The sequence below is a fragment of the Artemia franciscana genome, chromosome 14 (genome assembly GCF_032884065.1).
Source record: "Artemia franciscana chromosome 14, ASM3288406v1, whole genome shotgun sequence".
Taxonomy (NCBI): Eukaryota; Metazoa; Arthropoda; class Branchiopoda; order Anostraca; family Artemiidae; genus Artemia; species Artemia franciscana.
The window spans coordinates 41,143,180-41,155,765 of NC_088876.1; the positions used below are offsets into that span (position 1 = coordinate 41,143,180).

Consider the following 12,586-nt stretch of genomic DNA (forward strand, 5'->3'; position numbering starts at 1 on the left):
AAAGCTGACTTGTTTTAAGTCAACTCGAATATAAATATATGATGGATAAGAATAATCCAAACAATTTAAAACATGTTTTGTCAAATAATAAAAGATACTTAGATGATATTTTGGTTTTAAATTGTAAGGAATTCATTGATATTTCTAAAAATATATATCCATCAGAGCTTACTCTTGAACCTAGTCATGGCACTGGTCTAGAAGATCATTTCTTAGATTTGAATAATAATATTTCTGATAATAATAAATTAAGTTTTAAAAGGTATAATAAAACGGATGATTTCGATTTTGAAGTGATTAATTTCCCGTTCCCTGAAAGTAATATACACTCAAATATCACATATTCGGCATTTTTCTCACAGTTACTTAGATATGCAAGGATTTGTAGGAATTATTTTGATTTTAAGAAACAGATGTAAAATTTTAAGCCAAAAATTGATTTTAAGAGGTTTTCTGCAAATAGATTAACTTGGCAATTTAAAAAATTTAGTTTTCATTATAACGAACTTTTAAATAAATACCAAAAGAATTATCTTGAAATACTTAGCGAAATCTTTGGTTAATTTTGATTTTCCTTGTTACTGAGTTGGGCGTGTCCCTAATTTTTGACAGTGGATTTCCGGAGGATTTTGCATATATTGTCGTTTCAAATGGTCTTATTTTACATTCATTTCCTTGATTTTCATCTAGGTCACATTTACGTTAATAGAGAAATTTTGCAATAGTGAAAATCTTTGAATAATTGTTTAGTCTTAATATAGATTGTGAATTGGTAACTTCAATACATGAGAGCCAGAACTAAGGTAGGATAAGCTTGTTTTGTTGTTACTTGGTTATTCTACATTTGCTTGTTTTTTCATAGGCATATATTTTGGGTGTTATACCTAACACGGGGATACCATGGGGAATTTATAGTAGGCATGCCAGTTGCCTGGGTAGAGAATTTAAAGTGCCGAAACCCTATAGGCAAGTGTGTATTCTCCTGATGAGGCCTTGTGTTGATGCCTCTGAATTGTTTGTCTTTTTTTTAATGTTTGGTGACGGTATTTCTCGTGAACTCTTTTCCTACCCTACCTGAGTTCCCAGAAAAATAATCTAACACGATTGTAGAAAATGACTCACTTGTATCCTTTCGATGTCACTTAACAAACATACACCCATAAACTCTGAAGACAGACTCCTTAAAGGGGTTCTCAATGCAGACTAAAAATAAAAACACCACTTGTGTACCAAACACTTTCTGTAGGGAGGGACCTTAGATTTGTCCTGACCAATCCGCTAAGTTAAAGTTCAAATCCCTGGCTTCTTTTGAATAATATTATTTTTCAATGGCCCAGATAAGGAAGAAGGTAAAGGATACGGCATTAGACTTTACAGTCCCTAGCGGCGGTGCTAATCTCTGTTTCTTGGCCCTTAAGCCAGGAAGTGCAATGGGGGGGGGGGCGAAAATCCTGTGCTTTCGCATACCCCTCCTGTTTACCTTCCCCAGATTTCTTCATGTACCCATTTAGAGCTGGGTCGACTCTGGCTGAGCTTGCAGAGTCACGCCACTGACCACCGTCACAAACCAAATAATTGGGTACACTAGGATTCGATCCCTCACCCTCTCAAATAAATAATCCTAAATCCAACGCACCAATCTTCCTAGATCAGAAAGACAAAAATAGAATTTAGCTTGAAAACTCACTTATTGCAAAACAACTATAGCTTAGCAGAAAGACTTTAACTTATCATTGGAAACTATAGCATAGGCACATGTAATTGAGAACGAAAAGAGGTCATTCATCTGAAAAAGAAAAAAAAGGGTGGAACCCCAACACTTCCCCCCGTAACATAAAAAACCACTCACAAGCCGCGCTTGTCCACCGTTAGAAACATAAACATTTAACTTCAGCTTTACAAAATTCATTTGCCTTCTGTCTTCTACCATCGTCTGTACTACTGCTTGGCTCTGGATCTGCTGCCATTCACACGTCTCTAGTACAGAACCATCATGGTCTAGATCGTATGGGCATCCGGGTGAGGTTTTGAAAATTGAAGTCCACAAGATTAGCAGACAATTATGGTGATTAGCATGATTAAACAAAGATTTTTTCGCTCTCCCGAATTTACATTTTAGAGGAGCGTAGAATCAGGTACTGGCACATTCAATGAAGCCAGTCATCATGAAAAATTGGCTAAACTAGCCTCTTAATCTCCATCGGTGGAAACCCTCAACTAAAATGCTAATTACCCCTAGACATAATCTGAAATAATCCATGGCCGAAAATACAAAGGCCTTTGAAAACGATAGGGGTGCAGGAAATTCGGGTAGGAATCTTACTTTTATAAAACTATACATATCCAAGATACTGATCTAGTAGATGAGATTGGGGCTTTCTGCTGCTAGTAATAAGCCGTTAGGCCTTTCGCCGATTTATCATTGGCCTGTAATACCCGCTCAGATGTATTCGACCCGTCTTATGCACCACTAGGACCAGATGAACAAAGAACAAATTTTAATCGAGTAATTTTGTTTGTGTTAGAAGAATGAAGAATTAGAAAAAAAGTAACGACTTCTTATATAAAAAAATTGGTCCCCTGTGCTTTTAAAACCAAAAACTACCAACGTATGTTGTCTACAAACATCCTCAACTAGTTATCTACATTTCCTTATTTATCTATTTCTGGTTCATAACTGTAGAATTGATATTACCAGACAAGATCTAATCAATGAATTCTGATGGCAGTAAAAAAAAAAAAAAACCTATAATAAACATTAAGCAAAAAGTCTGCATAATGAATAGCGTTTTAGTCACTACAAATTTCTCAATTCATAAATTTGTGTTCACTCTAGGCATCGTTTTCGTAAATATTACTATTTATTGCTATCATTATTTTCATGAATTAGAAAAACTTTGACCTAATGGTTAAAACGATGTATATAACGAATGGGTACACGGCATATGCCTTACCTTTTTCTCATACACGTGCTGATATTTTTGTGGTTCAATAACGGCGTCTAAATCACCTTCAACAGAGATGTCATTTCTATCATCAAATTCCTGTAAATATTTAGAGTTGTTGACAGGTAACAAATGTTCATCGTCCAATTCCTTCTCAGCATGCAAGATTTTAATCATTTCCAGAGACACAGATCGCCGAGCATCCACTTTTCTACATTGAACCTTGCTCTGAAAGAAGGAGACGAAAAAAAAGATTAAAAAATAGAAAAAACTGAAAAAAAGGAAAATTCTCCGGGTAGTCCCATTTGTTCATTTGCCCCTTTCCTGCTCTATGTTTTCGTTTTTGTTTGTGCTTTTTGGATGGATTATGAAATTTGTTGTAATGATCAGGTAGCCTTTGGTTCAAGCTTAGCCCTTGTTTCCTGCTCTATATTTATTTCATTTGCTCCTTCCTCCTCTGTGTTTTCGTTTTTATTTGTGTTTTTTGGATGGATTATGAAATCTATTGTAATGATCAGGTAGCTTAGCCCTTGTTTCCTGCTCTATGTCTATTTCATTTGCCCCATTCCTGCTCTTTGTTTTCGTTTTTATTTGTGTTTTTTGGATGGATCATGAAATTTATTGTAATGATGAGATAGCCTTTGGTTCGAGCTTAGCCTTTGTTTCCTGCTCTATGTCTATTCCATTTGCCCCTTCCTGCTCTGTGTTTTCGTTTTTATTTGTGTTTTTTGGATGGATTATGAAATTTGTTGTAATGATCAGGTAGCCTTTAGTTCAAGCTTAGCCCTTGTTTCCTGCTCTATGTCTGTTTCATTTGCTCCTTCCTCCTCTGTGTTTTCGTTTTCATTTGTGTTTTTTGGATGGATTATGAAATTTATAGTAATGATGAGGTTGCCTTGGGTTCCTGCTTCCTACTCTGTGTTTTCGTTTTTATGTATGTTTTGTGGATGGATTATGAAATTTATTGAAATGATGGGGTAGCCCTTGGTTCCTGCTTCCTGCTCAGTGTTTTTGTTTTTATTTGTGTTTTTTGGATGGATTATGAAATTTATTGTAATGATGAGGTAGCCTTTGGTTCCTGCTTTCTGCTCTGTGTTTTCGTTTTCATTTGTGTTTTTTGGATGGATAATGAAATTTATTGCAATGATCAGGTAGCCTTTGGTTCAAGCTTAGCCCTTGTTTCCTGCCCTATGTCTATTTTGTTTGCCCCTTCCTGCTGTGTTTTCACTTTTATTTGTTTCTTTTTGGATGGATTATGAAGTTTATTGTGATGATGAGATAGCCTTTGGTTCAGCTTAGCCCTTGTTTCCTGCTCTACGTCTATGTCATTTGCCCCTTCCTGCTCTGTGTTTTCGTTTTTATTTGTGTTTTTTGGATGGATTATGAAATTAATTGTAATGATCAAGTAGCCTTTCGTTCAAGCTTAGCCCTTGTCTCCTGCCCTATGTCTATTTTGTTTGCCCCTTCCTGCTCTGTGTTTTCACTTTTATTTGTTTCTTTTTGGATGGATTATGAAGTTTATTGTTATGATGAGATAGCCTTTGGTTCAGCTTAGCCCTTGTTTCCTGCTCTACGTCTATTCCATTTGCCCCTTCCTGCTCTGTGTTTTCGTTTTTATTTGTGTTTTTTGGATGGATTATGAAATTAATTGTAATGATCAAGTAGGCTTTGGTTCAAGCTTAGCCTTTGTTTCCTGTTCTGTCTATTTCATTTGCTCCTTCCTCCTGTGTGTTTTCGTTTTTATTTGTGTTTTTTGGATGGATTATGAAATTTCTTGTAATGATGAGGTAGCTTAGCCCTTGTTTCCTGCTCTATGTCTATTTCATTTCCCCCATTCCTGCTCTGTGTTTTCGTTTTTATTTGTGTTTTTTGGATGGATTATGAAATTTATTGTAATGATGAGATAGCCTTTGGTTCGAGCTTAGCCCTTGTTTCCTGCTCTATGTCTATTCCATTTGCCCCTTCCTGCTCTGTGTTTTCGTTTTTATTTGTGTTTTTTGGATGGATTATGAAATTTGTTGTAATGATCAGGTAGCCTTTGGTTCAAGCATAGCCTTTGTTTCCTGCTCTATGTCTATTTCATTTGCTCCTTCCTCCTCTGTGTTTTCGTTTTTATTTGTGTTTTTTGGATGGATTATGAAATTTATTGTAATGATGAGGTTGCCTTGGGTTGCCTTGGGATGGATTATGAAATTTGTTGTAATGATCAGGTAGCCTTTGGTTCAAGCATAGCCTTTGTTTCCTGCTCTATGTCTATTTCATTTGTTCCTTCCTCCTCTGTGTTTTCGTTTTTATTTGTGTTTTTTGGATGGATTATGAAATTTATTGAAATGATGGGGTAGCCCTTGGTTCCTGCATCCTGCTCAGTGTTTTCGTTTTTATGTATGTTTTGTGGATGGATTATGAAATTTATTGAAATGATGGGGTAGCCCTTGGTTCCTGCATCCTGCTCAGTGTTTTCGTTTTTATTTGTGTTTTTTGGATGGATTATGAAATTTATTGTAATGATGAGGTAGCCTTTGGTTCCTGCTTCCTGCTCTGTGTTTTCGTTTTCATTTGTGGTTTTTGGATGGATAATGAAATTTATTGTAATGATCAGGTAGCCTTTGGTTCAAGCTTAGCCCTTGTTTCCTGCTCTATGTCTATTTTGTTTGCCCCTTCCTGCTCTGTGTTTTCACTTTTATTTGTTTCTTTTTGGATAGATTATGAAGTTTATTGTGATGATGAGATAGCCTTTGGTTCAGCTTAGCCCTCGTTTCCTGCTCTACGTCTATGCCATTTGCCCCTTTCTGCTCTGTGTTTTCGTTTTTATTTGTGTTTTTTGGATGGATTATGAAATTAATTGTAATGATCAAGTAGGCTTTGGTTCAAGCTTAGCCCTTGTTTCCTGCTCTATGTCTATTTCATTTGCTCCTTCCTCCTCAGTGTTTTCGTTTTTATTTGTGTTTTTTGGATGGATTGTGAAATTTCTTGTAATGATGAGGTAGCCTTTGGTTCGAGCTTAGCCCTCGCTTCCTGCTCTATGTCTATTTCATTTGCCCCTTCCTGCTCTGTGTTTTCATTTATATTTGTGTTTTTTGGATGGATTATAAAATTTATTGTAATGATGATGTAGGCTTTGGTTCGGGCTTAGCTCTTGTCCCTTTCCTGCTATATGTCTATTTCATTTGCCCCTTTCCTGCTCTATTTTTCGTTTTCTTTTGTGTTTTTTAGACGGATTATGCAATTTATTGCAATAATGAGGTAGCATTTGGTTCGGGCTTAGCTCTCTGCTGGCTCTATCTAATATTTGTGTTCATTTATTTTATGTGTTAAATATAAATATTGAATTCACTTCTTCCAGTATTTAGCGACTGGAACTAACCATTCCTCCTTTACCCACATCCTTTAGTTTTACAGGGCATGTTTTGGCGACCTTCCAAGAAACTTCTAGTGCCCACGGAAGGTAAATAGCCATGACGCAGGGAATCTTACGGTTTGGCAAATTCCCGAGAAACCTCGTAATTGCATATTCCAGGTGAGGCAGAAAACACCCTGTCCAGCTGCAAATTCCAGTTCAATGAGAGCAAGAAGAAGTAGGATTATTTGGTTTCATTTTCCCTCTGATGTGTCCCTCTTTAGCAGTACTCTGAGAGAAGGAAAAAAAAACACACAACTTCAAAGTCACCGTAATGTTCAGCCACTGCACGCTACAACCGTTCATCCTCCCTTCCACACTTATTCAAGCCTCATTCTCCCCTTATTCAAACCAATAAAAGCTTCCACTTTGGCCACTTTTCAAGATATTTCCAATATTTAAAGGGGGGAGGAGGGAAATGACATTCACATCATCGTAAAAATTGCGAGAATTCTGGATAAATCTGTGGGAGAGAGGAGGGCTAAAATATAAGAAATCATTGTAAAAACGGCGCAAAACTCGGTCTAATCAACTACAATTTAACCTTTAGCAACCAATGATCACACTTAGGGGCGCTTATTCACAAAAAACGGAGGAGTGGGGGAAGGGAACAAAAACTGTTTTTTAATCTAGGGGGGGGGTGACAATTTTTTCCACAAAAAAATACCAAAACAGCTTTTTTCCTATTGAAATACCTAAAAAGTATTTTTCACAATCAAGAAGGGGATATAGAGGGCCGGTCACATTCCTGACATCGCCCCTTAGACCCAAAAGTCATCTGTGACTAAACCAGAAACCACTTTTCATCCATATTGTTCAATGCCCTTACGTTGGCCATCCTTCAGAAGATTCCAAATGATTTTAAACAGTTTCAGTATCAAGTAGTACTACCACATTCACGTTTAATTTTGTTGTTCTTCTTCTTGTGGTTAGCAATCTTTCTTCTTCTTACAGTTAGCGGTCTGTAACACGTAAAAAGCTAGAGAAAAAACTATGAAACTTGTAACTGACATAAGGGTTGCATAACAGAAAAGAAAAGCTCGTGTGAAGTAGTTCACCCAAAATTTTTTTTTTAACACAGTCAAGCAAATAGTATGCAAAAGAGCCCCGTTCTAGGTCCTGAAGGACCTAGAACGGGGACCTACAAATATGTACTTATGTTTTTACTTATACCCCCATTTTTTTTCATTTTATTCATTGTACTCACTGTAATTGACAAGCCAGTTTAATTTACAGGCCATCGCTGTAGGCAATGTTTTAATATTTCACTTATGTGCTTATGTAGGCTAGCTGACTGAAGGTAATAAGTTCGCCAGTTTTATGTTGTGAGAGTTTGCTTGATAATAAAGTGCTTCCTCTTCTACTTCTTCTTCTATCCTGAGTCGATACATCCTCTTCTACTTCTTCTACTTGGACAAAAAGCTAAATTAATTCATGTCAAACTGCTACCCGACTTATTCTGGCAATTTAGGAGGGGAAAACTATTTTCTAATCATCGGACAAAAACAATGTAATCTTTCTACAAAAAAAACGGGAATCGCAGCTCACCTACACTCAATGATAAGTAAGAATAAGTCTTCTCGGTATATCGTTTCACATCAAGACATACTCCAACCTCTAATAGAAAAGACGAAATGGTCACCAAGTTCATGTGGACATCTACCAGAAAGTTGTCAGAACCTTGTCAATTTTGAGAATCAATATGTCAATTTTGACCATCGAATGGCAATCGATTACGTCTTTTGGGGACCAGGATTCGGTTTGATCTCGGAGAACAAAGAAAAGGGGGCCCTGGACTAAGGAGAAAGGGGGTAGAGAAACCTTCAAATTAAATCTACCAGCCAAATAGATATCTATATCTATATCCAGATTATATCTATGCCAGATAGAAATCTGGCAGCTAGAGAGATTGTCATACATCAGCAAATTATAATAACAAGCAAAAGTGAATGTCCTAAGCATGAACGAATACTAGCGAAGCATTTTTTTTTATAAGAAATTGTTTTTGTAAGACAAAGTGCTATACATCGAGTAGGATATTGTCTATTTTGTTGTTTGTGAAAATATGTTGACATCTAGTAATAACTGGAAAATTATGAATAACCATCAGGAACTTTTAATGGGTTCTAATTTTTTCCAGGTTCTGAATATGTAAGTTCCAACAGAATTGGAGTTATTTAATGATTGGTGAAGAGCTAAAATTTTGTTAATTTTTTCTTTTTAAGAGCTACTTGAATTAATGTGATTTGCATGAAATCTGGATGATTGAGAATACTTTTTTCTTTCTAAGAGAAAAAAAACTCTAAAAGAGAATAAATAAAAGACAAACTTTTCTTTTGTTTTTAAAAGAAAAGAATAAATTTCCAAAGATAAATTTAGACAACTTTATAATATATATTCGCGTCTAGTTGTTTCGTAGAGTTCTAGACCTACTTTTCTGTAGATTCAGCTAATATACTTTTTTAGTGGCTTCAAAATTCTGAATTACCATCAAACACAATTTCTTAAGGTTTTTCTAATTTAACTATTAAACAAAATAAAATTTGTCTCAATTTTTTGTTAAATTTGAAGTAAAATTTTGTGTGACTTCTCTCTTTCTTAACTTCCTTCAAGTTGTTTTTTAACATTTTTATCCTCTTTTAACTGAATTTCTGAATTATTTTGAATCAACTTCTCTTATTAACTTTTTTCTAACTTCTTTTAACTTTTTTACCGTCTTTTTCTTTCCCCTTGAAGTTCCTTTCCCTGTTGCGAATGAGGTGAAAGTATTAGGTATCATTTTCTCACATGATTGCACCTTTACTACCCATACTAATAGTGTGACCCGTAAAGCTAACACATTTCTCCAAACCCTCTAAAAATACGTCACTTTGGGTGCAACGCCCAAAGTCTTCTTCCAGCTTACCTGTGCTACGTACACCCCATACTTGAATACGCCTGTCCCGTCTTGGGTCCGTCAGTATTGAGAACCGCCTATCTAATGCAGGAACTAGAGGCAGTCTAAAAACGGGCAACCAGGATCATCCGAAGTAATAGAGAAATTTTCTACCATGATGCCCTAGTAACCCTTGAACTCCAAAGTTTGCAACTCTGTTTGGGTGACCTTGTCCTGAAGTTAGCAAAATGCTGCAGTCAAACCCTGCTCATCGTGAAATTTTATTCCCGGAATCCCCGACAGTCAGCCGTACGAGACAGAAGCTAAAACATATACCTGTGCTAGCTCGGACAAACCGCTACCAGAACTCTTTCGTCCCTTTTTTACGTCATTATATAATAGTGCATTATAACATATTTTGTATTTCAACACCAAATTAGCCATTTAAACTACGATTGTTGTTTTAAATAAACCTATTTCTCTCTCTCTCTACTTCTCTTTTAACTTAGTTTTTAAATTATTTTGCATCAACTTCTCTTTTTAACTTTTTCTTACTTCTTTTAACTTTTTTTTTAGCTTCTTTATCTTGTCTCTTAACTGCATTTTAAATCACTTAACGAAAATAGAGTTCTTAAGCTTTTCTGTTTCTTTTTTAACTTTTTTTTTTCATTCTCTAATTAACTCTTTTTAATCACTTTCTTATTAATCACTTTCTCTTATTAACTTTTCATCTAATTTTTTTTTTACTTTTTTTTTTACTTTTTTAACTTCTTTTCTTCTCTTTTAACTTAATTTTGAAATTAATTATGGCTTAATTTTTTTTTTAAATTTAAAGCAAATAATAGGTTGATAGGTTGACTTTGTAGGTTCTCATAAAAAAAATGTGCCTAAAAAAATTAGCCCTTATAAATCTGTTTTAAAATATTTAGTTGCCTCCGAAAAACTTGTTTCTTATGAGTTTTGTTTCTTGTACAAGTCCAGTTCCAAGAGCCAGTTTTGTATCAAAACCACCCAATTTCTTTTAAAAACGCAAATACCTCAACCAAGAAAATGTTTTCTATGCAGACAAAAAGCCTTTTCAAAAAAAGTATAAAAGGTGAGCTCTTAATCTTAGGCTGGCACAAAAATTATAAATATTCCCTAAAAAATATTTAACTTCTTAAAAAGTTTGAATCAATGGAGACGCAACTTTTCAATTAGTGCTTGGCCATTTAACTTCGATCAATATTGGAATTATCCATTGGAAACAATTTAAATTAGAGAAGATCTGTAAAAAATCCACCCTTGGATAAAATAATTATTTGAGTTTAACATTCAAATAATGCAATTCGAAAATTAAAGCAATAAACTTTCAAAAACCATTTTTTAAAGTGAAAGGATTTACAATATGACAGACCGTTATTAGTATTTAATGGTAAATTACCGTTATAAAAAGACTTACCGTTATTGGTAATTTTGCTCTTCCGGGAACATTAAGAGGCATTGTCAACGTGCATGTGAACTTTTTATTACCACTGTTTACTCCGTTTGTTTCGTCAATGTGCTCCTTATATTCGTAGATTGGTAACAAATTTGTAAACTTATCACATGGCAGCTTTGCGCAGTACCTAAAATGGAAAGTCAAGACTATCACTGAAAATCAGAAAAAGAATAAAACAAATTTATTCAAAATAAATCAAGAAAAGAAAAGAAAAAATGTTGAGCATAAAAATTCAAGAATTGATGTAAAGTGTAAGAAACAGAAATATTGATAATGATTATAATGTTTAACCATAATACATGACACTGTGTTTAATACATTACATACTACCCTTTTACAATGTTTAATCGTAATGGGTTGAAATATCCTGGCATAGCTTTTTAGGGCGCACTCAGTCTATTTTAGCTTTTGCCAGATATGTAATATATTGTATATATTATGCTGTATATGTGTATTGTATACATAATATACACATTGTATACAGTCCGAATTGGTGAACGTCCGAAACGCCTGTTTTTCTTCTTGGATATTGAACACTTGAAGACTTAAACTTTTGGATATTGAATATTGAAGACATTATGCACTATAGAAACGTTCCAGCTAAGGGTAAGCTTTATTCAAGATTTTGGTTACTACTGACAAGGACACTTTTTTCTTATCAATATTTGCCATAAACGCTTTGAAAACTTTATTTTCTTATTAATTCAATGAAGGTTTTGTCCAATTCTATTTAATTTTTTATTCAAATTTCCTTAGTAGCTGGTTCGCTCTTAGTCATTATACGCTTCGTTTGATACGGATTAGAATTAGGGAGTACACACTGTTAGAACTAGCATATTAGTAACGTAACAGAACACTTCATGTGACACTTTTGTTTACATTTTGTTGACATGAAATCATGAAACAGCAGCTGCAGAACTAATAGCGGTTTCTTACTGGTTTCCCAGCGTCAGCTACCAATGAAAGAATGATCAAAAAGATCAAAAATTTTTCAGCTAGAAATAACCTACCAATCAGAATCAAGATCACTGGAAACTGGCGCTACTCTTGACAAAAATGTTCAGTAGCACCATCTAGCTTTTGAAGTTCGTATATTCTTCCAATTCCGTTATTTTTTCTTTTATAAACTGAGATTGGGCACCTATTATTACACTAATTTTGTGAGTTATGCTGATTAAAAAATTTCTGCACATTATTACACTAAAAACTGCCAATAAACACCAAAAATCAGATGGCGTTGGTGAATTTCTTTTTGTCAGTACTAGCACTAGTTTCTACTCTTACAAGTTATTACAATTATTACAAGTTATTCATACTCTTGGTACTAACCCAAAGATTTTGGAGATAGCAGCAGCACAAGTAATACGAGGGCCTTCTTTGCCAAACGGAGCATATTCCTCTATGAAACCAGCAACGCCACGTAAGTAGTTTCCATCTTGGTTATTTAATGAGTAGCATGTTTTCAATATCTGCAAGAAATCTCTTATATAAACTTAGATGATGAAAATACTGTACCTAAGAATATGCACAATGCAAAATTCGTGCCTCTCAGCAGCCAGTCCCAAGCCCGGGCAAAGGAGGAGGGTCAGGCAACGGACTTGCAACCCGTTCCCGGGAGCCAGAAGAGTACTCTTCTGCGGAAAAATTCTCTTGCAATTGTAACTTTAAAGAAGGAAGGCATCTGCCGCAGAGGAAGACCCTAAAATACACTCCGTCGTACCTACAACAACGACCTGCGGCACATTCACGCCTCAATAGAGCCGGAGTGGGAAGATATCGTCGTTCGATCTATCTGGCAACGTAGCCAGATAAAATAAACCAGAAGTCCGGTTTGGGATCCTGACATCTCTCGTAGAATCAGAAAAAAATTGAATCCATTAGAAAAAGTA

The 12,586-nt window shown here is 35.2% G+C and overlaps 1 protein-coding gene across 3 annotated transcripts in view; it reads right to left on the reverse strand.

The window, feature by feature from the left end:
- LOC136035728 (endoribonuclease Dicer-like) overlaps positions 1 to 12,586 on the reverse strand; it is a 183,990-nt gene that overhangs the window by 101,031 nt on the left and 70,373 nt on the right. For all 3 annotated transcript variants that reach the window (XM_065717684.1, XM_065717683.1, XM_065717682.1), the window contains exons 10-12: positions 12,027 to 12,166; positions 10,659 to 10,824; positions 2,955 to 3,173 (exon numbers count right to left, since the gene is read on the reverse strand). In XM_065717684.1, coding sequence (XP_065573756.1) covers positions 2,955 to 3,173; positions 10,659 to 10,824; positions 12,027 to 12,166 — 525 coding nt within the window. The remainder of the gene's footprint in view (positions 1 to 2,954; positions 3,174 to 10,658; positions 10,825 to 12,026; positions 12,167 to 12,586) is intronic.